The sequence below is a fragment of the Neoarius graeffei genome, chromosome 2, assembly GCF_027579695.1.
Source record: "Neoarius graeffei isolate fNeoGra1 chromosome 2, fNeoGra1.pri, whole genome shotgun sequence".
In the NCBI taxonomy this organism is placed as follows: Eukaryota; Metazoa; Chordata; class Actinopteri; order Siluriformes; family Ariidae; genus Neoarius; species Neoarius graeffei.
Genome location: NC_083570.1, coordinates 45,923,574 through 45,949,432, shown reverse-complemented (window position 1 = coordinate 45,949,432; position 25,859 = coordinate 45,923,574). Strand labels below are relative to the sequence as shown.

General features: G+C 43.9%; 1 protein-coding gene across 1 annotated transcript in view; it reads right to left on the bottom strand.

Annotated features, from left to right (window-relative positions):
* Positions 1-1,686: 1,686 nt before the first annotated feature.
* Positions 1,687-25,859, bottom strand: part of tm7sf3 (transmembrane 7 superfamily member 3) — a 51,476-nt gene continuing 27,303 nt past the window's right edge. The window contains exons 6-12 of the mRNA XM_060914318.1: positions 20,339-20,516; positions 18,458-18,544; positions 17,985-18,065; positions 11,031-11,183; positions 10,811-10,908; positions 5,798-5,960; positions 1,687-3,353 (exon numbers count right to left, since the gene is read on the bottom strand). Coding sequence (XP_060770301.1) covers positions 3,100-3,353; positions 5,798-5,960; positions 10,811-10,908; positions 11,031-11,183; positions 17,985-18,065; positions 18,458-18,544; positions 20,339-20,516 — 1,014 coding nt within the window. The 3' untranslated portion in view covers positions 1,687-3,099. The remainder of the gene's footprint in view (positions 3,354-5,797; positions 5,961-10,810; positions 10,909-11,030; positions 11,184-17,984; positions 18,066-18,457; positions 18,545-20,338; positions 20,517-25,859) is intronic.

Genomic DNA, 25,859 nt, shown 5'->3' with positions numbered 1-25,859 from the left:
CTGTCGCCTCACAGCAAGAAGGTTCCGGGTTTGAACCCAGCGGCCGGTGAGGGCCTTTCTGTGTGGAGTTTGCATGTTCTCCCCGTGTCTGCGTGGGTTTCCTCCGGGTGCTCCGGTTTCCCCCACAGTCCAAAGACATGCAGTTAGGTTGACATGGGGCAGCCTTGGGCTGAGGTGCCCTTGAGCAAGGTACCTGACCCCTGACTGCTCCCCGGGTGCTCTGGGCTGCCCACTGCTCTGGCTGTGTGCGTGTGTTCACTGCTTCAGATGGGTTAAATGCAGAGGATGAATTTCACTGTGCTTGAAGTGTGCATGCGATGAATAAAGGTTTCTTCTTCATAAAGAACTTCAAATTTTGATTCGTCTGACCACAGAACAGTTTTCCACTTTGCCACAGTCCATTTTAAATGAGCCTTGGCCCAGAGAAGACGTCTGCGCTCCTGGATCATGTTTAGATACGGCTTCTTCTTTGAACTATAGAGTTTTAGCTGGCAACGGCGGATGGCACGGTGAATTGTGTTCACAGATAATGTTCTCTGGAAATATTCCTGAGCCCATTTTGTGATTTCCAATACAGAAGCATGCCTGTATGTGATGCAGTGCTGTCTAAGGGCCCGAAGATCACGGGCACCCAGTATGGTTTTCCGGCCTTGACCCTTACGCACAGAGATTCTTCCAGATTCTCTGAATCTTTTGATGATATTATGCACTGTAGATGATGATATGTTCAAACTCTTTGCAATTTTACACTGTCGAACTCCTTTCTGATATTGCTCCACTATTTGTGGGCGCAGAATTAGGGGGATTGGTGATCCTCTTCCCATCTTTACTTCTGAGAGCCGCTGCCACTCCAAGATGCTCTTTTTATACCCAGTCATGTTAATGACCTATTGCCAATTGACCTAATGAGTTGCAATTTGGTCCTCCAGCTGTTCCTTTTTTGTACCTTTAACTTTTCCAGCCTCTTATTGCCCCTGTCCCAACTTTTTTTGAGATGTGTTGCCGTCGTGAAATTTCAAATGAGCCAATATTTGGCATGAAATTTCAAAATGTCTCACTTTCGACATTTGATATGTTGTCTATGTTCTATTGTGAATACAATATCAGTTTTTGAGATTTGTAAATTATTGCATTCCGTTTTTATTTACAATTTGTACTTTGTCCCAACTTTTTTGGAATCGGGGTTGTAGTTAAACTAGTTGCAGCCTGCTGTCTGACCTGGGCGTAATCCAGATGGTTGCTAGAGTTGTGAGGTTATGGTATTTGAGGTGGTGGTTGCGAGTGCCTTACTAAATGAAATACAGTAAAGAAAGCGTAAAATAAGGAAGCGTAAAGAAAAGAATGGAGATGAAGAGGTGGTAAAGTGACAGAGGATGGGCGTTTATTATAAAAATTCAAAAACTTAGTTAAAAAGCTGTACGTTTGATCACAACCAAACCAAATGGTGTTCCAGGTGGTTGCCAGGGCCTTACGAAAAAAAAAAAAGTGTAAAAGAAGGGGGGAGTGCAGTTCTGACAAGTGTGTGTTGGAGTAAGAACCCTAATTAAGCTTCGTCACTTAGAGCGACAGGAAGATTAATAATACAGGCATCACTTATTACAGTCTTACAGTGAGATTAACGTATGGGCCACGTCCTGTTTCAAACGAGTCCTGCAGTAGAAAGTGATTAATCCAAATTACCCAATATCATTGCACAAAAAACTTTATTATCTTTAGCTATTACAAAAGTTTCATATCCAATATTTTGCGAAAAAACAACCATAAATAACAGCCATAACATGTAAGCAGTTTTAAAATATAATTATAGATATTATTGCAACTTGTATAAGAAACTATAAACACTGCAGACAAACACGTGCTCACAGTAGGCCACCTCGCTAAGGGGCGTTATTCCAAAAGCCCTGAGACAAGAAATTGGCACCCAAACTTTATATCGGATATTGTTCCATGACCCCAATCCTCTCACAGGACTCGCGTCTGGGGGATTTATAAACCACCCACATGAGGACCGGAAGGGAACAGAGAAACCGTTTCAGCATTAACCAATCAGTGTTTTCTTTAAATAGGTGCTCAGGTAGTGAGAACATAGTCATGAAAACCAAACCCATAAGATACCATCCTCCTAATTATTTAAAAAAAAAAAATAATAATAATAATAATAAAAAAGAGTCCCAAAAACACACACACCGTGGTACCTTCAGAGTAAAATGCTACATCTTTCTGTTCGGAAAACAAAAAAACCGTCAGAAACAAAAATTAATAAATTACTGGTTGAACTGGTATTGGTGATGGTTAATGGAAGGGAGAGCTGGGTTGAGAAAACAGATGTGCGAGTCATGAAGAAAAGTTGGTCTGCAGAGGTTTGGGGTTACTTTTTTTTTTAAAGGAAATTGGACGTTTTCATCTTCCTTGAATTTGGCTTGCTCAGGCTTTTCCCCCCCTGAAATTCAGTAGTCTTAAACTTGATTTCCTAAAAGCCTGGCAGCATTCATATCTCTGAACAGAGTGCATGAAATAAAGTGATGGTTCCTCTTTCGTCTTCTCAGTGAGATTTTTGCTTTTGGTTAAGTCACCCAATGCTTTAAAATACTTAAACGTTGCACTTTGACTTTATATGTAAACAAAGTTTTAAAAATTGCTCAAGCTTGTCGTCATATTAAGGTCTTTAGGGAATCATTTATAATGAATGTGAAAGACAGGCTTAAAAAAAAAAAAAAATTTAACTCCAACTCACATTTCAATCGGACTTAAAATGGTCAGCTCTGGGTTATGATCGAGATCTCGTATCAGTTCATTCAGATGACCGAAGACCTTCGTTTAGGGTCAGATCAGTCCTGTATTTACCACGTTATAAACGAGTCTTTAAGTAACTTAAATCACATCATATGATCAAGATCACTGTCTACATTCAAGAGCTGTTAACCAAAAATCATACTGTCATCACCTGCTAGAGATCTATAATCTGTAGCTGAAAAGTCTGAGGAGTTGGTAAAGTGTGTAAATAAATCACATACAGTGGGCCCTGAGTCTGTGTCCTATTCTGTATCTGTAAAGCCACCCCCCACTGTGAATAATCGCAGCAGGACGGAGTCACACTGGTCAGAGGAGCAGGGGAGTACGCTCTCCAGCAGGCTCTTGATGGCGAGTGAGCTGGCGGACGCGGGCGAGCAGGCGGGCGGGCAGAGATGGCGTGTGGTGGCTCGGGTCTAACACGTTAGTCTTGCGGCGTTCACGCTCCTGGCGCCACAGAATGTATGGGCTTGGAGGGAAGAACGGCCGCGAGCGCTCTCTGTACAGCTGCAGCGCGATGCCCAGCACCGCCAGGATCGCCCACACGCTGATCAGGATGAAGTCTAAACAGACAGAAAATCAGCATCAGACATTTCAACTATACATTAAAAAAAAAAAAAAAAACATATCAGCATTTCAAATGTTATATTTAATCTTTCATTATAATTCTCTTCGGCCTCATTTAATATCAGACCTGCTTCAGAAATGAAAGGGTCACGGTCCTGAAAACATTAAAATCAAGTTATCCAAAGGAGATTGACTGGCGTGTCCAGGCTGAGAAGAGTTTCGAGCTGGCTCAATCACTGGATAGGACGTCATTACCGGGACAGAAGGCCATGGCAGTGTATGTTTATGTAGGAAGTGACCGATGAATTAGCCAAGTCAGATTTTGATTTATAGCGTGAGGGACCAAAAATTTTAAGAATCACCCTAGGCTTTCTCGAAGATCAACACTAGCTTAATCGCGAGTCAGTACAGCAGTGAAGTCACCTTCCAGTTAGTGTAGCGTTCATCAGTAGGGTTAACGAATGCTAATGAAGTGGTCAAGAGAGTGCTACCGAGAGCAATTAGCACAGATTAACGACCGAGAAACTAAGATTTCTTCTTCCACGCACTATTTTTCCACTCAGACTTACACTGTGTTCCAAATTATTATGCAACAAGTGTTTGAGTGGTAAGGTAAGATATTTTTTGTTTGTCAGTTAAACTCATGAATGGTGATGTGTATCAGGGCTCTATACATCACTGAAACCAATTGAAGACACCTGTGCTAATTAGTTTGGCAGGTGAGTCCAATTAAAGGGGAAACTACTAAAGAAGGTTGTCCCACATTATTAAGCAGGCTACCATTTTCAACCAAAATGGGCAAGAAAAAGGACCTGTTGGCTGCTGAAAAGCAACAAATAGTTGAATGTTTGGGTCAAGGCATGGCAACAATCAAAATTGCCAAGAGACTTCATCGCAATCATCACACGATCAAGAAGTATGTAGCTGATTCAGAGCACACACGTGTGCGTGCTGATAATGGAAAATCCAGGACTCTTTCCTACAGGCAAATACGTTGGATCAAAAGAGCAGCTGTAAAAATGCCCCGTCATAGCAGCAGACAAGTTTTTGAAGCTGCTGGTGCCTCCAACAAGATGCAGGGTCCTCCAGGGGTTTGCAGTGGTGCGTAAGCCATCGTTTCGACCTCCCCTATCCACAAGCAGAAACGGCTCCAGTGGGCCAGGCAATACATGAAGACTGACTTCAAAACTGTTCTGTTCACTGATTAATGTCGTGCAACCCTCGATGGTCCAGATGGATGGAGTAGTGGATGGTTGGTTGACGGCCACCCCATGCAAACAAGGCTACGGCGCCAACAAGGAGGTGGTGGAGTGATGTTTTGGGCTGGAATCATGGGGAGAGAGATTGTCGGCCCTTTTAGGATCCCTGACGGCGTGAAGATGCCATCCATAACGTATGTGGAGTTCCTCAAAGAACACTTCCTGCCATGGTTCAAAAGGAAGAATCGTGCTTTTCGAAACAAGATCATTTTCATGCATGACAAATCAGTGTTGCCAGATTGGGCAGGTTTAGGTGCTTTTTGGCTGGTTTTGAACATATTTTGGGGTGGAAAATGTTAGCAATATCTGGCAACACTGATAATGCACCATGTCATGCTGCAAAGAATACATCTGCATCATTGGCTGCAATGGGCATCAAAGGAGACAAACTTATGGTGTGGCCCCCATCCTCCCCTGACCTCAACCCTATTGAGAACCTTTGGAGCATCATCAAGAGAAGTGTTTATGATGGTGGGAGGCAGTTCACATCTCAACAACAGCTCTGGGAGGCTATTCTGTCCTCATGTGAGGCAGTTCCAGCAGATACTATCCAAAAACTGAAATTCAATGGATGGAAGACTTGAGAAGGTCCTTTTCAACAAGGGGTCCTATGTTCAGATGTGACTTCACTTGTGATAATGTTTTGATTTAAATAGTGTTTGATTTCAGTTAGTCATGACCTGCTAATGTTTCTAATTTCACACATGACCATTTTTTGTTCTTTATGACAAAATGTTTGGAAACTCAGTTGTGCGTAATAATTTGGAACATGCATTTTGGGTGCATTTGTGTTTTTTATTTCTTAAAAATTTACTGTTATCATTGGGAGGTTCATTCAAAAACATTTGAATTGTACTCTAATGGTTGATGACTGGAAAATCATGATGACTGCCATTAATATAGATAATTTAGGAAAATCTGATTTGCATAATAATTTGGAACACAGTGCAAGTATTAATTTCCCTGTGTAATTTACCTAGTTACTTTAAAAATGAACAACAGCGCTACCTGACAGCCTGCTGCTAATCCCTTGCCCTGTTGCTTTGCTGGTGTCTGGCCAAGTTTTGGCAGAGCTCAAGTCCCAGCTCTAACAGTAACGGCTCACCATTGAATCGCACACTATAGGTTTTCATGCACAGTGGAGCTGCGAGAGCCGGTGTGTGGGGTGTAAATCATCTCACCGATGTTCTGCAGCGGTACGGATATGAAAGCTCTGCTGAAGTCGTCATTGAGGAAGCGTTTGAGGACGTCCAGCGTGATGTAGGACAGGCTGGTGTAGGTGTAGGAGTTCACAGCCAGCACTACCATGTATGCTCCCACCACCCCGCATGTTAATATATTACCCTAAAAACACACACACACACACACACACTTCAGCTCATCCCGTATATTACGGTAGAATCCTGCATGCTCTGGTTTTTAAACAGAATTTCTGAAGACTTTTGTCTGAGTGGGAGAGTTCCCCCAATACAAACAATCATTAGAAATGCTTTCAATTTTAACATGTAGATTCAAAACTCCTTTAGTAACACTCCAGAAAAAAACGACAAGTGAAAAAGATCTTAAATCTAGTCAAATGAGTTTATATTTTACTATTAAAAAAAAGTTACAATAAACCAAATAAAATTAAGCCTATGATTTTACTAATTTAAAGCTTTACTTTTTTTTTTTTTTATTCAGTTGGCAGTGAATACAAGAAAGTGCTTAAACTTAAAATTATATTACTTCTATTTTGCCAAAAGAACAAGACTTTCAAGTTTGAAATGATTGGTTTAACAATTACCGTATTTATCCTTATAGAAGCGCCCTCCCTATTTGACGCGCCTCCACGATTTTCAGAGCTAGAATAGTATTTACCAACCATTTTCCTCATTTAACAAAGTTTAAATCCAACAAACCACAACAGAGACGTTCAATTTCACCGCTGATTTTTTTTACCGGAAATCGCGTTAGTAAACATGGACAGTATAAAATACGGACATTCACTCCGCTGCGGATATCAATACGGGTGGAGACGTACCTTTTGTTTGCACCACTCTTGTACACGTTTACGGTGAACATTAAATGTTTTTGCAGCTAAGTGTTTGCCTTTCTGCTCTGCCAGTTCTACAACCTTTAACTTAAAACTAGCGGCGAAGGATCGTTTTGAGGACGACATTTTGTTTTGAGAGCTCATAAACATCGACGATGACGTGAATTGTGACGTCACTACAAATAGTTTACTTACCAATGTTATCCTTATAAGCGAGCTGGACATTGTTTAACTGACTTTTTGGACATATAACTGTATTTTCATGTGTTTCAAAATAAATGTTTTAAATTCCGATGATTTTGTCATGTTCGATTTTTGTCATTTAAGGGTCGAAATTGACGCTCCCCCTTCATGTTTTGCATCGCGCCCGGGCGCGTTTATTAGGATAAATACGGTATATATTTGCTTAATCCAATTACTTACGTATAAGAAAAATTTGGGATGGTATGTAAAATGCAGATTAAAAACAAGTGATTGGGGGGGGGGGGGGGGGGAATGTTGACTTGTATTTCATTGCAGACAGAATGAACCCAAAATATTGTGCGTTTTGTCTAGTCAACTTCATTTCATTTGTTAATATACATCCATTCCTGCAACACATTCCAAAAAAAAAAAAAGTTGGGATGGGGCAATTTAAGGCTAGTAATGAGGTCAAACAATTAAATAAACGATGTGATTTGAAACTGGGGATGTCAACAGGCGATTGTAATCATGATTTGGTATAAAATCAGTGTCCGGGAAAGTCCTAGTCTTTGAGGAGCAATGATGGGCCAAGGATCTCCAGTTTGTCAACAAATGTGTACGAAAATTATTGAAAATGTTGAAAAGAAAAAAAAAAAAAACGTTCCTCAAAGCAAGATGGGAAGTGATTTGGATATTTCACCCTCTACACTGCATAATCTCATTAAAACAAAACAATTCAAGGTATCTGGAGGAATTTCAGCATGTAAAGGGAAAGGGCACAAGCCTAAGCTGAATACCTGTGATCTCTGATCCCTCCGACAGCACTGCATCAAGAACTATCATTCATCTATAGCTGATATAACCACATGGGCTCGGGATTACTTTGGCAAACCTTTATGAAGCACAATACACAGTTACATCTACAAATGCCAGTTAAAACTTTACTGTCCAAAAGGGAAGCCTTATATTAAACTGTGTCCAGAAGTGCCATTGACTTCTCTGAGCTCAGAGACATCCAGGACGGACCATCACACAGTGGAAACGCGTCTCGTGGTCCGACAAATCAGTATTCCAGGTCTTTTTTTTTTTTTTGGAAGAAATGGACGCTGTGTGCTCCAGACCAAAAGATGAAAAGGACCATCCAAACTGTTACCAGCAACAAGTCCAAAAGCCAGGGTCTGTCATGGCATGGGGTTGCCTCCGTACCCTTGGCAAAAGGTAACTTTCACTTCTGTGATGGCAGCATTAATGCAGGGAAGTACACCAAGATTTTGGAGCAACATGTGCTGCCTTCAAAACGACATCTTTCCCAGGGAGATTTCAACAAGACAATGCAGAGCCACATTCTGCACACATGACAAAGGCAGGGCTGTGGAAGGAGAGGGTGTCTGTCCTCTCTGTCCCCAACAGAGAATGTGTGGTGAATTTTGAAACAAAAACAAAACAAAAAAAAAAAAGACAAAGTTGACCCCGTACTGTTGCACAACTTAAAGTGATAGTTCGGGATTTTTGACATGAATCTGTATGGCATCCCCATCAATAGTGTCGTGCAAACACACTGACTTACCCCCGACAGCATCCTGTGAGTCCAGTTCTTGTCCAGTTTTGGTCCAGACGAAAGTAGTCCGGCAAGTTTGTTGGGGTCACGAAAGTAAAACGTTTTTCGTGTCAAAACAGTATGTGTTCAAAAGAGTGATATATTTGCATCACAAAACCGTTGCCAAATAAAAAGTCAGACCTCGAAATCGCTTGGCACTATTTTCTCTCCCTTCTTATCACTGCGCGCTGCCGCCAGGTGACAGCCACGGCTGTTTCATTCATTGTTTACTGCTAGCAAAGTTAGCGACAACATGTCTGACTACGACAGCGACGTTGAAAACATTGACTTCATCTCACAGCCAAAGGGATCTCTTTATGAACCCGAATATACAGATGAAGAAATTCGCCAGATGGAGTTAGAACGGGCAGAGAGAGAGAGGGTGGACAGCTCTAGCTGGCGCTGGTCATGTGACGCAACTGCTGAAAAACGGCACGGACTTCCGCCTTGTATCACCTTTCATTAAAGAGTATAAAAAGTATGAAAATACTGCAAATACTGCCCATTGTGTAGTTATGATTGTCTTTAGGCTTGCCATCCTTCCACTTGCAAGTGGCAAGTGACGCGCATGTCCGATATGCACTGGGATCTCACACACAGCGGCTCAGTCCCGAATCACTGCTCGTGCGCTTCACTCGCGCGCTCTGTGAGCTGCGCAGGGCCGGAGTGCGCACCCTCCAGAGGGCACTCGCTGTTCAGGGCGGAGTGATTTGGAGCGCAGGATGCCTGCGGAGCCGACCCGCTGAGGAGAAATTTACACATTACACATTTCAACTTACGTGCCGGGCGGCACGGTGGTGTAGTGGTTAGCGCTGTCGCCTCACAGCAAGAAGGTCCGGGTTCGAGCCCCGTGGCCGGCGAGGGCCTTTCTGTGCAGAGTTTGCATGTTCTCCCCGTGTCCGCGTGGGTTTCCTCCGGGTGTTCCGGTTTCCCCCACAGTCCAAAGACACGCAGGTTAGGTTAACTGGTGACTCTAAATTGAGCGTAGGTGTGAATGTGAGTGTGAATGGTTGTCTGTGTCTATGTGTCAGCCCTGTGATGACCTGGCGACTTGTCCAGGGTGTACCCCGCCTTTCGCCCGTAGTCAGCTGGGATAGGCTCCAGCTTGCCTGCGACCCTGTAGAACAGGATAAAGCGGCTAGTGATAATGAGATGAGAACTTACGTGCTAGTCATGTGATTAGCGCATCCGTGTATTGGCGTTGCTGTGTGCATGCTAATCGTTTTTAAAAACGTTAATCTGATGATCCGCTGATACGGTCTAATGTAAACCCCACCAGAGAAGTGGAAGAAGGTGAAGCTGGAGCCGCAGCTTGTTAGCGCCGCTGATCTGAACTCCTAATCACTGCCAAACAATGGGAAAGGTGTTGATTCCTGCGCAGATGTCAACATGACAGCGCGCAGTGATACCGAGGGAGACAAAATATAGCGCCAAATAATTGCGAGGTCTGACTTTTTATTTGGCAACGGTTTTGTGATGCAAATATATCACTCTTTTGAACACATACTGTTTTGAGAAGAAAAACGTTTTACTTTCGTGACCCCAACAAACTTGCCGGACTACTTTCGTCTGGACCAAAACTAGACAAGAACTGGACTCACGGGATGCTGTCGGGGGTAAGTCAGTGTGTTTGCACGACACTGTTGACGGGGATGCCATACAGATTCATGTCAAAAATCCCGAACTATTGCTTTAAGACATGTTTGCAGGAAGAACAGGACAAAACACCTGAAACACTTGAAGTTTCCAGTCCCTAGACATCTTAAGTGTTGTGAGAAGGAATGGCACCATTATAAAAGCGGTAAATGCTTTACCGTCCCAACTTTTTTTTTTTTTAAATGTATTGCAAGAATCAAAATAACCATTTTGAGGGGAAGAGGGGAGAGGTGAAAAAAAACAAACAAACCCCAAATGATGTGCCATTGTATTGTTTTAAGAGCAATACAGGTGAGAGACTCATAAAATCAGTTTCAGTTTTAAATGTCAACATACCATCTCAACTTTTTCTGGTGTGCAAGATATTTTCACCTGCTACGTTCTTTTGGATTGTACTTCATATTCCAGCTATATGCCTCTCTCTTACACACGTGTTTTTTTTTTTTTTAAATTATTTGCTTCTTAATTATTCCCGAATGGGTTGTTGTACATCTTAATTTGTAGTGCTTATTTTTATTAACTTGCGTAAAATTTGCATGTTAATTTCTTTTTTTTTTCCCAGAAAAAAACATGCATAAAAATCTTAAACGTGAACTACTAGAACAAAGATGTAAAAGTCAACTTTTTCTAAAATTTATGACCCAATACTGCAGTACAAATAAAATAACTACCCTGAGCGAGCCCTTGAGAAAACGTTTACAAGGTATGTGGGATGTTGATCAGTACCTCTCTTGGCCATCTGATGAAGAACAGAGGCACGACCAGCACAATGCAGCTAAACGTCACCCAGAACACATTACCGTGACGAAACACAGGGAGGTCACCTAGGGGGAGGGAATGAGAGTAAGGAGGACATTAGCGTAGCATACATGCATCATGCAGAAGAGAAAACCATTTCATACAAAGGTCATCAATTAACTATGGTTTGTTGTTTGTCTCTTCGTACCAAGTGGCGTGAAAAAGATGATGGAGGAGATGAGAAAGCCGAGAATGAGGCCAGCAACGCCAACGCAGGCCATCACCGAGCCGAACCGCCACCAAGTCATCACCAGGACCACCCCACCTACAACGCCTATTAGAGCCGTCAGAGCCAATCGGACTGCAAGGACAGATAGAAGGCACAAAATGACTTCTTGTACAACCCCGTCCACGTCCATCCCCAATTCCAAAAAAGTTGGGACACTGTGTAAATTGTGAATAAAAACAGAATACGATAATTTGCAAAATCATAGAAACCCTATATTTTCACTGAAAATAGTACAAAGACAACATATCAAACGTTGAAACTGAGAAATTGTTTTTTGAAAAACATATGCTCATTTTGAATTTGATGTCAGAAACATGTTTCAGAAAACTTGGGACAGCGGCATGTTTACCACTGTGTTGCATCACCTCTACTTTTAACAACACTGTAAACGTTTGGGAACTGAGGAGACCAATTGCTGTAGTTTTGAAAGAGAAGTGTTGTCCCATTCTTGCCTGATACACAATTTCAGTTGCTCAACAGTTCAGGGTCTCCTTTATCGTATTTTGCACTTCATAATGCACCAAATGTTCTATTTCGTTTCTACTGACCGCCAGAGGCGGTGCTTTCAGCACATGGATATCCATCACACGAACGTGCAGGTCGAGTAATAGTAACAACAAAGTCACGTGTGACCTGGGTGACGTCACCCCGTGACCCCGGCATAAAAGACCGGTAAACCCAGGAAGTGACCTCTTACATCATCTCGCGTTTGCAGGTTGCGAGTTGGATTGAAATTTGGACAAAGCGCTGTGGTAGTTTCGTTACCCGTAGGGTTGGGGCTGTGCTTATGCACCCTCCAAGAAACTGCGCTAAGTCCACCAACTCTTTTCTTCTTGTCGTTATATTGATTTATTACTCCGTAAGCTGAGCGCTCTCGCTCGGTGGAGTTAGCTGATTAGCCCTCCGGGGCGGTGTCCTCACCGCTGGAGGCCGGCTTGTTTTCGGCCGCTTTTCCAGCGAACAGCTCCAAAGCTGGAGAGCGTTGACCCCTGGGTGCTGGTGACCCTCACCGAGGGTTACCGCATCCAGTTCTGCCGCCGTCCACCACGTTTCATGGGGTCAACACCACCGTGAGCCATCCGGGGAAGTCCCTCGTCCCCCGGCAGGAAATCGCCACCCTCCTGGAGAAAGGAGCAGTCTCTCCCGTCGACAGGCAGAGACAGCAAGGTGGGTTCTACTCCAGGTATTTTCTGGTTCCGAAGGACGGCGGTATCCGCCCGATCCTCGACCTGAGGTCCCTCAATTCCCACTTGAGGACCATGAGATTCCGCATGCTGCGTACAGTGGATGTCTTACACCACATCCAGGCGGGCGACTGGTTGTCACCTTGGCCTGAAAGACGCCTACTTCCATGTTCCCATTGTGCCACACCACAGGCAGTTCCTGCGGTTTGCCTTCGAGGGCCAGGCTTTCGAGTTCAATGTTCTGCCCTTTGGGATATCGCTGGCACCCCGTGTGTTCACCGGGTGTGCGGCAGCGGCATCGGCACTACTTCAGGCAAGGGGTTTGCGTGTCCTGCCCTACCTGGACGACTGGCTTGTCTGTTCACGGTCAGCAGCTCAGGCCCGCACCAACATCGCGACTGTGCTCTCGCATGTCGTAGAGCTGGGGCTCAGGGTGAATTACAAGAAGAGCTCGCTGGTGCCCAGCCGGGAGACGACTTTCTTGGGCGTGCACCTGGATTCGAGGTCGTTGATGGTAACTCCCTCCCAGACAAGGATCCACAACATCCGCCTACTGCTTGGCCGCTTCGGACGGGGTAGGTCACTCGCCCTGAAGACCTTTCAGCGCCTGCTGGGCATGCTTACGGCAGCCTCCTCTCTGGTCCCGCTGGGACTTCTGGACTTATGCCGCTTCAGAGGTGGTTCAACGGTCTCCACCTCCACCCGGTGCTGCACGGGCGCAGCACATCAACGTGCTGGAGCTACGGGCTGTGTTCCTCGGCCTACAGCACTTCCTCCTAGGCCTGACCGGCAGACACGTTCTGGTGCGGACGGACAACGCTACGGTAGTGTACTACATCAACCACCAGGGAGGCACAAAGTCCCTCCAGTGCTTGGAAGTGGCTGGCCAACTTCTGCGGTGGGCCCATCGACATCTCTTGAGCCTGCGTGCCATGTACTTGCCAGGCACTGCCAACAGGGCAGCAGATCTGCTGTCCCGCCAGGACCCCGATCCCGGGGAATGGAGACTCAACCCAGCGGTGGTTCTCGCCATCTGGGAACATTTTGGCAGGGCAGAGGTGGACCTCTTTGCCTGCCGGGAGTCGACACACTGCCCTCTGTGGTTCAGCCTCCACGGCCCAGTCCCCTGGGCCAGGATGCGCTGGCGCATGCTTGGCCGAGGCAACTGCTGTATGCCTCCCCCCCTCTGCTGCTGATCGTGCCAACCCTACACAGGGTTGCGATGGACCACCACGGGCTGCTGCTTGTCGCCCCCCCCGGTGGCCGGGCAGAGTGTGGTTCCCAAGTTGCTGCAACTTCTGAACGGCGACCCCTGGTGCCTGCCAGTGAGGACTGACCTGCTATCACAGCTGGGAGGGCAGATCTGGCACCCGGATCCAGCCCGTCTGCAGCTCTGGGTATGGCCGCTGAAGGGCCGGACCCCCTGCGAGGTCCTTGTGAGCCGGCAGTGGTCAATACCATTGCAAGCTCTCGGGCACCCCCCACCAATGCCCTCTATGCCAACAGATGGAGGCTTTTCTCCAACTGGTGCTTAACTCGGGGGGAGGAGCCTACATGCTGCCCCCTGCCGACCATTTGACTGTTCCGCCAGTCTCTGCTTTTGATAAGGGTCTTACCCCTGCCACCATCAAGGTCTATGCAGCTGCCATCTCTGCTCAGCATGCCAGAGTTGGGGGAAGGACCGTGGGGTCCCACGCCTTGGTGGCACGTTTCTTGAAGGGTGCTCTCCGGTTGAGACCCCCCCCGACGGAGCCGGGTACCCACATGGGACCTTCATTGGTGCTGCAGGCTCTCTGCGACGCACCGTTCTGAGCCCCTGCTCACGGCAGACATTTCATGGCTCTCCCTGAAGACTGCTTTTCTTCTGGCTATTACATCGACGAGGCGCGTCGGGGAACTACACGCGCTGTCAGTCAGTGGGGAGTGCCTGCAGTGGCACTCCGGCGACAGTGGGGTCACCCTGTGGCCTAACCCCTCTTTCCTCCCAAAGACCCTCTCTGCTACCTTCGTCAACCAGCCCTTAGCCTTGCGGCGGTCGAGGCGGGCCATGGTGAGAGGTCGGAACTTTTGTGCCCAGTTCGCGCCCTCAGGGTGTACGTGTCGCGTACAGAGGGCTTCCGTAGGAGTGACGCCCTGTTTCTGTGCCACACAGGACCGTCGAGGGGTCTGGCGCTCTCTAAGCAGAGGCTATCCAAGTGGATAGTCGAGGCCATATTACATGCCTACAGGCACAGTGGCTTCCCGATTCCTCCGGCTGCCAGGGCGCACTCTGCACGGGGCGTGGTAGCCTCATGGGCATCACTGAAGGGCGTGCCCCTTTCAGACATATGCAGCGCAGCCTCCTGGGCTTCCAGCTGCACCTTCACCAGGTTTTACCGTCTTAATGTCGTCCCACATAATCCTGTGGCGACGGCTGTCATTCCAGGCCCGTCGCAGCAGCACTGGGTACGGGTAGGCACTCCTCATGACCTGGTTGGTATTAGTCATCCATGTGCTGAAAGCACCGCCTCTGGCGGTCAGTAGAAACGAAATAGAACGAGGGTTATGTATATAACCGCGGTTCTATGAGTTTCGGATGACCGCCAGAGCTTGGCAGTCACTCGGAGTGTACACGAGAAGATTTGCCAAGAGGTCACTTCCTGGGTTTACCGGTCTTTTATGCCGGGGTCACGTCACCCAGGTCACACGTGACTTTGTTGTTACTATTACTCGACCTGCACGTTCGTGTGATGGATATCCATGTGCTGAAAGCACCGCCTCTGGCGGTCATCCGAAACTCATAGAACCGCGGTTATATACATAACCCTCGTTTTAAATGGGAGACAGGCCTGGACTGCAGGCAGGCCAGTTTAGCACCTGGACTCTTAATACAGAGCCATGCAGTTTTAATATGTGGAGAAAGCGGTTTGGCATTGTCTTGCTGAAAGAATGCGTCTGCTTTTAATGCAATGTTTCCTGAGGGCCTGAAGATGACAGGCATCCAATGTCAGTTTTCAGCCTCATCTCTTGCACACAGATTTCTCCAGATTCTCTAAATCTTTTAAATGTTATGGACCCTAGATGATGTGATGCCCAAATTCTTTGCAGTTTTACATTGAGGAATGTAAATAATAATAAAAACAATGCACATTCTTAAATTGTCGCACTGTTTGCCCACACAGTCTTTCAGAGCCGTGAACCCCTCCCCATCTTTACTTTAGAGAGACAACCTCTCTGGGATGCTCATTTTATACCCAATCATGTTACTGACCTGTTGCTAATTAATCAGATTATTTTTTTAAAAACATTATCCAACATTTCTAGTCTTTTGTTGTCCCTGTCCCAACTTTTTTTGAAACATGTTGCTGGCACCAAATTCAAAATGAGCATATTTTTTTCAAAAAAACAAAATTTCAGTTTCAACATTTGACATGTCTTTGGACTGTGGGGGAAACCAGAGCATCCGGAGGAAACCTACGCGGACACAGGGAGAACATGCAAACTCAACTGATGACTAAATTGACCGTAGGTGTGAATGTGAGTGTGAATGGTTGTCTGTGTCTATGTGCAGCCCTGTGATGACCTGGCGACTTGTCCAGGATGTACCCCGCCTTTCGCCCATAGTCAGCTGGGATAGGCTCCAGCTTGCCTGCGACTCTGTAGAACAGGATCAAGCAGCTACAGATAATAAGAGACATTTGACATGTATTTGTAACCATTTTCAATGAAATATAGGGTTTCCATGATTTGCAAATCTTCACATTCTGGTTTTATTTGTTTTATACAGTGTCCAAACTTTTTGGGAATTGGGGTTGTACCATTCTGGCTAGAAGTTTTATGAAATTCAAAACACTTTTTTTTTTTTTTTTGGGGGGGGGGGGGGGGGGGGGGGGAGCACAACCCTGCTCATCACATTTCACAATTTGTTAATAGGTTCTCCAAGGTTTCCACTCAAGTCTAGCGTAAAAACTCATTTAAACTTCAGCAAGTCTTCGAGGCACGTTCATTTAGGCAATCTTAAGAATTAATATATCGATCACGTCAGTTGACTGAACCTCCTCACTTCATATGTACATAAATGATTGATTTCTAAAAACGTGAAGCGATTTTCCTTTCTGGGTGAATCTCTGAAAAATGCCAAACGCCATCAAGAGTACAGCTGCAGTACAAGCCTGGAAAAGCATCACAAAAGAAGAACGCAATAGTTGAAGTCAGTGGGTCGCTGGCTTGATATGCAGTTACTGCATGTGAAGGATATGCAACTAAATATTTAACAGTTATTCCACGAAATTGAGTTGTACACAAGCTCATAGCTGACGAGGCGCAGCGCACCAAGTCGGTTATAAGCCACGTACGATGAGATTGAGTGGAATAACTTTTATTCTATCCACATTCACTATATTTTGAGAAACGGAGCATTTTTATTTTTTGCAAACTCGATAAAGAAAAACTTTATACAAAACGTCTGACAGTCATTTCCACCTAGAATGTAAACAAACCCATGAAATGACAGTAGCAATTTGTGAGAAATGCTGCTGTAATCTCATCTCATTCTCTCTAGCCGCTTTATCCTGTTCTACAGGGTCGCAGGCAAGCTGGAGCCTATCCCAGCTGACTACGGGCGAAAGGCGGGGTACGCCCTGGACAAGTCGCCAGGTCATCACAGGGCTGCTGCTGTAATAATTCTTGAAAAATAAATTTAAAAGCTACAATCAAATATTTTGTTGCTTTTTTTGTCCCCCGTCCGCCCCCCCAAAAAAAACCCCACACACACTCTTGGCTCCATTTCTTTTAAATACTAGTTTCTGGGCTTTTTTCTTCATCCTCAGTAGGTTCAGCAACACATGCCACCATTTTGTTTTTCTCTACTCACAGTGTATGAGCCGATATCCTAAGTAGTAGAGTAGCCAATCGGAGCACACGACTGATCATATCCAGTGAATGTGGACAGAATAATATACGTGTTCTTTACTTTAAAATTATCTGTTCCAATACATTTGTTGTTCAAAAATTAGGTTATCTGACACCAGAGACTCCAAGTTGTTCTAATACATCTAGATGCAAATATCAGGGAATGAAGGCTGTAATTCTGAACAATTGTCTCATTCATATTTTCCTCTCAAACCCACATGTCTTCAGCATTTTGCAAAAACAGAACTGGGCTTGTTGTTCCAATACTTTTGGAGGAGGAGTGTGTGTAAATCAGTTCCCCTGAGTCTCTGAACAACACGAGAGGAAACCAGCAGGACCCAACCCATTAGCAAACTCCACTAATCTGCACTCATGCCTGTGAACTGACATTGACTCATCGGACTCGTGACTCAACTGGCACAAGGAAGAAAACACAAACAGAACACAAATGTTTCGGTCTTCATTTCTCACTTCAGTGAAACTTATTTGAAGAAGTAATCCTTACTCATGGATTGATAGAGGATTTGGTCCATAAATACTACTTGATTGCACTGACATACGATTACCAGCTTGGGCAACCCATTTGTTTTATTAAACCATTTTCACCCATGTTCTAACTGGGACTCCTGAAAACAAAAGCTAAAATTTGACAAAACCATCCGACCACACTATTCGTATTTTCCCCAATTCTATTCCAATAGATACACTGAACCTTTGACCTCATTTGTTGTACTAATTCATCAAAGTGCCACGAAAATCGACAAAGCTGCCATTCAGCAGTGCTTTGATATGAACTTACTGTCATAATCCAATGTGGTGGTTCTCGTGATCAGCACAAAGAAGAAAAAGGCTCCAAAGCCAAAGCCCAAACAGAAGAGCTCTGAGGGGAAAAACGGATTTTGAAACTGGAACAGTAATTCAAGTACAAAGAGAATGGTGCATTAACTTCTTTGAGGTCAACTGTATCAGAATTAAATGCGATTACTGAACATGTGCTTGAAGAAAGTTCTGCATAATTACAGTTGTCGCGGGACATAAAGACCCAGAAACAGCTCAGAAAGACTTTAATTTCAATCTCTAACATGATACGACGACAGCAGGCTATTCCCACACTCTAAATAACAAAAATGCAGTACAGACTTTAGATTTAAACTCAACTTTTTTTTTCTTTTTTGGGTCAGCCCTGAGCTGGGGGAAAAACAAACAAACAAACAAACAAACAAACAAACAAAAAGTTTCTCAAATGTTAACAAATTAAAGACTTACACTTACCACATTTGAAAAAACGATGCCCTAAGAAACATACAAAAAGTCCCGCAAGTCCTGTAATGGTGAAAAATACCTTGGTGGAAATTCTCCCTGAGGAACAACAACAACAAAAAAAAGGAACCAACATAAAACTTTAGAAGAGAAAATGTAGGCAAAAGACAAAGCTGGTTTATGATAATCTGGGTCAGAAAACATTTTAGGATAGTTAATTGTTCCCAAACTAGGGGTCGACACTAGAGCCCTGCGCTCCCGCGGGACCCGATGCAAAGCAGTGCGGCAGTGCACAATGCGGGAGAGGTGATAAGCTGCAGTCCCGCTAACTAAAAACGTGTTTAAAATAAAATTTATAAATTATTAATTTGTGTCTATCATATATAATTTGTGCTGGATATTTTATTTGGCATTAATAAAAACATTTTAAGACGCCTAAATTTGCGGCTGTGGTCTAATCTCGCGTACGTTTCCGATTCCTTTCCGCTCTTCCGTGTTTGAGATCTCCGATCACGGCAGAAGAGCAGAGCTCCTCTAGTGAAGCTCACAGTGCTTCAGAAGTAAGTGCTGCTTTAAAAAGAGGTACATTGCTTGAAACGCACCCCTGAACGTGAGCTGTAGATATTTATGCTCAAATCCACTCAAAGTAGGGGGCGGGGCACCATCACGCTGTGTCTTTAAATTATATTAATTTCTTATAGGCCTACTTGTATTTCCTAGAATGTAAATGTGAGGAGTGACATAAGCTATGTGCAATGTGCAATATTCTTAATATCCACTGTAGATTTTGGTAGGTGTGTTGGGTATCTCTGTAAAGCCTCAGCTGCGCATGCCGCCTGGCAACGCGCACCCTCGCTACGTGCGCTAGGTGAAGGATCGGTCAGTGGAGAGCTCAGCATGTTTAATTCCCCAAGCCAATGACGAACTTTCGTGAGAAATAACGCCAACGTCTACATTATGCAGGATTTGCGGGCGGGAGCGGGATAAAATATGGCAGGCGCGGGTGGGACTGAAAATCATAATTCTTTGCGGGAGCGGGACTGAAAATTCTGTCCCGCGCAGACCTCTAGTTGACACCCAGTGTAAGGTTATCTGGTTCACAAATCACAAGAGCAGCTCACAGTCTCCATCTTTTGCTTCATCCAATTAATATTAGAAACAAACACTGAAGACAGATTCTGGGTGCTAAGGAGTTCATTCAGTCAAGACACTTAAATGAAGGAGTCCACATGTTACTTTAGTCTTTTATTCTGTCCCGACATACTGAATTAGAGGAGGAATTCTGCAATTTAAAAAAAAAAAAAAAAGGCCCACAACACAAATTTCCCTGTCCATCCATCTCCACCAAGCAAACTATCTGACATAGCTACCATTGAGTGGCACCACTAGCCGGCTTTTCTATTATAGCTAGTGTATGAATTTTAAAACCCTCTCATGCGATTTCAAACCTCCTGAAAGGTCCATCAACCTTCTGGATTTTCTATACGTTTAACAAAAAGGTCAGCGTTTTCGATTTAAGATGCAGCACATGACAATCATGACGACGGTGGAAAGTTTGAGAGACAAAGCTTCAGAGTATTTAACGTTGCAGCGTATGACATCACTAATCATTCTATGGACAGTCTAGTGAATGTAACCTTTTAAAAAAATCTTTCGGATGTCCAAAATATACACGTGACGTGCTGCGATTGCACGGCTGCTACACATCATGCAGCAAATAGAAACCAGGCTCCTGTGCTTCATGGATCAGTTCCCCATAACACCAGTAAGTCAAGCAGGTGCAAGGAATACCCCTTTGGTTTCTAAAATCACTTCCATGCTGTATATTAATAGGAAATATTAAAATGTACCAAGTGTTCGAGCAGTCCAAATCAAGAAGAACTGACTAATCACCTAGCGTGTTGCAGCTGTCTAACGTGGACGTGAAGCTGCAGGCGTAGGTGTGCACGGGCACGTATGAAGCGGAGCTGTTGTAGACGGGGTCTCTCACGACGATGGAGAAGATTACACCCTGTCCCGGGATGGAGTTAAAGGACACCGCAGTTTTATCTTGAGAGGATAATGTCATCACCTAGAACAAAAAGGAGAGAGGAGGAGATTTAAGAACCAGAGCACCACAAGAAAACTGAATGTTAAGTCAGGATTTCATCTCATTATCTGTAGCCGCTTTATCCTGTTCTACAGGGTCGCAGGCAAGCTGGAGCCTATCCCAGCTGACTACGGGCGAAAGGCGGGGTACACCCTGGACAAGTCGCCAGGTCATCACAGGGCCGACACATAGACACAGACAACCATCCACACTCACATTCACACCTACGCTCAATTTAGAGTCACCAGTTAACCTAACCTGCATGTCTTTGGACTGTGGGGGAAACTGGAGCACCCGGAGGAAACCCACGCGGACACGGGGAGAACATGCAAACTCCGCACAGAAAGGCCCTCGCCGGCCACGGGGCTCGAACCCGGACCTTCTTGCTGTGAGGCGACAGTGCCGCCCAGTAAAAACATTTAATTGCAATTAAAAAAATCGCATTATTATCCAGAGTTAACTGCAAATTAATTTTTATTTTTAATTTAAATTAAATCTGCTCTAAAATGTACCTTAAAGGGATTTTTTTTTCCATGCTTTTGGGGAGTGGGCGTGGACAAATCTGCTCGCTTTATGCAAACGTATGTAACCAGGTCAGGAAGAATAAAGGTAGACACAGGAAAATTTATTTTTTGTGGGTATTTTATTCCCCCACTCCATTAAAAAAAAAATAAAGCAGCATTAAATTTATAATTTAGGGTTTAACCCAAATTCAGTGTGAACAAGACGACATGGTCATCACTATCCCCTGCCACGAGCATTTTATGAAGACCTCTTAACACTTACACCCTTATAAGTCCATTGCTTTAATATTGGCTTATGAGGTCATAGGTGCTAGGACACCTTCATAAAACACTACCCAGCTTTTTTCAGTCGTATGAGCACGCAAAGTTTCATTGACGCAGCTTTCTGAGAAAACTTGTCCATACCGAGTCCACTTCTACAAAGTCCAGTAACAAAAGGGTTGTCAAGGGCCATAACTCTGAAAATTATTTCTCATAAAAGATTCTCAAACTTAACTTTGATCGTGAATAGTAATATGAGCACGCAAAGTTTCATTAAAATGTAGCTTTTGAGAAAACTTGTCCAGATTGAAACAGACGGACTCCATTCCTAAATCCCTCTGTGCACTTTGTGGTGGTGGTGGTGGAAATAACAAAATGTAATCTTAACCTCAAGTTCTGTATTTCACTTCTAGCCTCAAACCAAATAAACATTTGTTAAGGCACACAGCTCATAAAATATGTTTTCCAGTAAAATGCAATAACTCGCTGGTAAATATACAGTACACTCATGAGCAAAAACTGCATTGATGAACACTTTTACATCACTCAGATTTCTTAGGAGGCGGTACGGTGGTGTAGTGGTTAGCGCTGTCGCCTCACAGCAAGAAGGTCCGGGTTCGAGCCCCGTGGCCGGCGAGGGCCTTTCTGTGTGGAGTTTGCATGTTCTCCCCGTGTCCGCGTGGGTTTCCTCCGGGTGCTCCGGTTTCCCCCACAGTCCAAAGACATGCAGGTTAGGTTAACTGGTGACTCTAAATTGACCGTAGGTGTGAATGTGAGTGTGAATGGTTGTCTGTGTGTCAGCCCTGTGATGACCTGGCGACTTGTCCAGGGTGTACCCCGCCTTTCACCCGTAATCAGCTGGGATAGGCTCCAGCTTGCCTGCAACCCTGTAGAACAGGATAAAGCGGCTACAGGTAATGAGATGAGATTTCTTAGGAATAAAACAAACTCACTCCAGTGTGCAGCCCGTTCTCTCTTTCTCTCTCACACACACACACACACACACACACACGCACACCTTTTCTCCCCTCTGGACCATCAAAAGCATATAAAAATACACGTTTTATGTAAACACTCAGAATACAGGTTGATTCTGCACAGGTGGACAAAGTACCCAAGTTCATTACTTAAGTCAAAGTACAGATCCCACTGGTTAAATATTACTCTGATACAAGTGAAAGTTGTCCAGTCAAATTTTTACTGAAAGTACTGAAGTACTTGCTTTTAAAAATACTTAAGTATATTTTCTGTCAATGCATCGTTGCATTATTGCCACAATGCTTACAAAACCCTAATGCCTCTGAAGCAACTGACCAACTTGTTGAACCTGTAGAGCTGAAACTCCACCTGACATGCTAGCAAACGCTTTTCAAACTTGAAATCATACTGGGTAGTTAACGTTACTAGAAAAGAGAGATTTCTACATTGTTTATTTGACAAGATTATGCTAAAACATTTCTGAAAGGACTTCAGATAAGTTAACGTTATTCATGTTAGCGTAACTCCGTTTTTACATGCCAACTAACAGGGATCCCAGCAGTAATTTAAAAAAAATAGAGGAATGTAAGAAACTATCAGCAGGGGTCAAGGGCGCTGCAAGCCCCCTGAAGCTGTTGAGATTTTAACATTTAAAGATGCTATAGAACACATTTTTTTACATAGATTTAACATAGAAAAGCAACAGAATTTAACAATAATGTGTATCTATTTGATGCCATATTTTGTAATCAATGACATAAGTGGCAAAAAAATTGTTATTTATAAAAATTAGATGAAAATGTAGCTTTGAAGAATATACTTCTTCTAACCTGGACACTGTTCCGCTATCTCTTTTATAGACGATATCTTTTTTCCATGACATACTGAATGAAGTTCAACGCATTAGAAACAAAAACACGAACGGAGTTAAAACACATTTTCTAGCAAATGGGCGCAGCCATATTGTTTTCTCGTTCTATTGCGTACAGTCTTGCGGTATTTACATCAATTTAACTTCCGAGTGTTCCCGAATGTCAACGAGAACAAACGAAGCTGACAAAAACATCGCTAAACAAGCAAACCAAATCAGAACGTATTCTGCTGGTCATTTTACTTAAACATATTTTTAACGGATATACAAGAGACTTTATAAAAAAAAAAAAAAAAAAAAAAACCACACCACTTTGGCTAGAAAAATGGCGGAATTCCGCTAAATAGCGGACGTCTGGGATCCCTGAACTAACAGTGCCCGAGTTAACTAGCTATGTGTTAACGTTAACCGCGGACAAGGCGACGGCAACTTGGTGGGCAAATCGATAGAAAGTCGTTTGACTAACCAGACTGCATAGCTATTGCAATGTTATCGCTCACTCTACAAGCACAGACAACTTCTTTGCAAGCTTTCTCTTGGAATAAAACGTTTATCCCCCTCAATATGCTTCCGCAGGTTGGACGGCGAGTTTTTGTACAGCGTGATGTGGTTTGTTTTTGGCAAACAAAGCAAACATTTAAAACGAATCTTTAATCCTTTCAGAAAACTGAAACATGGGTTCTAGCTATAGCCATGAGTGCGTGCATTCCCCAGAAGAACCGCCTCCTTCCATTCTGCCATCAACTGATCGAGTTCGAATAATACTGCTGAGAAATTGAGCTTGATTTTATACAGGTCTGTGGACGTGACCCTAGTGATTACTGATTGTCTCAGTGTCACCTGCGAAAAACACAATCACGTTTTTGAAAAGAAAGAAAGAAAAAACAAACAAAAAAAAAGCCACTTTCAAAGCTGTTTCATAGTAACGAGGACCTTGATAGAAATGTAGTGGAGTAAAACGTATGATTTTTGTCTTTCAAATGTAGTGAAGTTAGTCATAAGTTTCCAAACCCCCCCCCCCCAAGTAAATGTACTTTGTTACTATCCACCTCTGTGATTCTGGACACAAGTGCATTTTAAAATCACGACTTACACAGACCAGCTACTCACAGCACGTCACTTCCCACTTTCCCAAACTATAGGGGAGGGGCACAGAACGTGCATGCATTAATTGTGTGTCCAAAGAGAGAGAGAGAGAAAAAAAAAAAAAAAGTGCCATGAAAAGGAATTTGCATTAAACACGTGAACGTCGACAGCCCTGAAATAAAACTTAACAAAAAGCAGCAGCAATCACACAGAACTCTTCTATACTAATGGAGTCAATAAACAACTGTTAGTCATTAATGAGATCATCAACATTCAAATTCACTTACAGTTTACACTGTCAAAAAGAAAAGCTTTTAACACGAGTTCAATAATTACAGTTTATACAGTGCTGAGCGTAAATGAGTGCACCCGCTTTGAAAAGTAACATTTTAAACAATATCTCAATGAACACAAACAATTTCCAAAATGTCGACAAGACAAAGTTTAATATAACATCTGTTTAACTTATAACGGGAAAGTAAGGTTAATAATATAACTTAGATTACACATTTTTCAGTTTTACTCAAATTAGGGTGGTGCAAAAATGAGTGCACCCCACAACAAAAACTACTCCATCTAGTGCTTTGTATGGCCTCCATGATTTTTAATGATGGCACCAAGTCTTCTAGGCATGGAATGAACAAGTTGACAACATTTTGCAACATCAATCTTTTTCCATTCTTCAACAACGACCTCTTTTGGATGCTGGATGGAGATAGCCTGGCAAGCCAGACTAAATGTGAATATTTAGTCTGGCCTCGATCCGTAGACATTTCCGACGGGGGTGTGGGAGGAACAACCCGCTGTCTTTCAAACTGTCTCTGTGCGTATAGGCCAACGCTCTGACCAATCAGCGCAACAGTGACTGTGACATAGTCAGAGCGACAGAAAGCAGTGGGGGAGGCCTTGAAATAAATAATTTTTCAAAATGCGTATTAATTAATAAACAGGTTCTAGATATTAAGAAGTTTGGAGATAATGACCACAAGTTTGGAGTCTGTACCACATATTTAACATACACATTTTCCAAGTGTTTTTCAAGGGTTTGCTTAAACTGTTTTTGAGAGTTTTTATTTAGTGGTGTTTGGTGAAATCATTTCCCTTAAATTTAAAATAACGGGAAAATAAGAAACAATCAAAAAGTAATGTTTCAAAGCTGTTTATTAATTCTTCGTACTGCACAAACTAGCCCCATCCTTTTGGCTACGAGCGGAGCCAGCTGGTAGATCAGACTTTTGCCACAGCCGGTCGGCAAAACAGTGAAAACGTCCTTCTTGAAAAGGAATGAGCGGAGAGCCTCTTCCTGCTCATGTTTCAACGAAAACTCCAAGTCTAATTCTTCTAAAACTGATTCCAAAGCGGAGTCAAACGCGCGCTGTTCAATAGCCGTAGCCATCTTTCCTGTTGTGCTTTCTCCAGCGTCGCGCAGCTTTGTCGTCACTCCTGCAAAAGCCCGCCCAAAGAATCCAAACAAAAACCTTGCGTTGTGATTGGCGGGCACGATTTGATGCCTGGGGTGTTTTTGTTTATATGGCGCGAGGCTAGACCCACTTGCTAGGCAAAAATATTTTTGGCTGCTAGGCGGGTGGGTCTAGTTTATTAGGC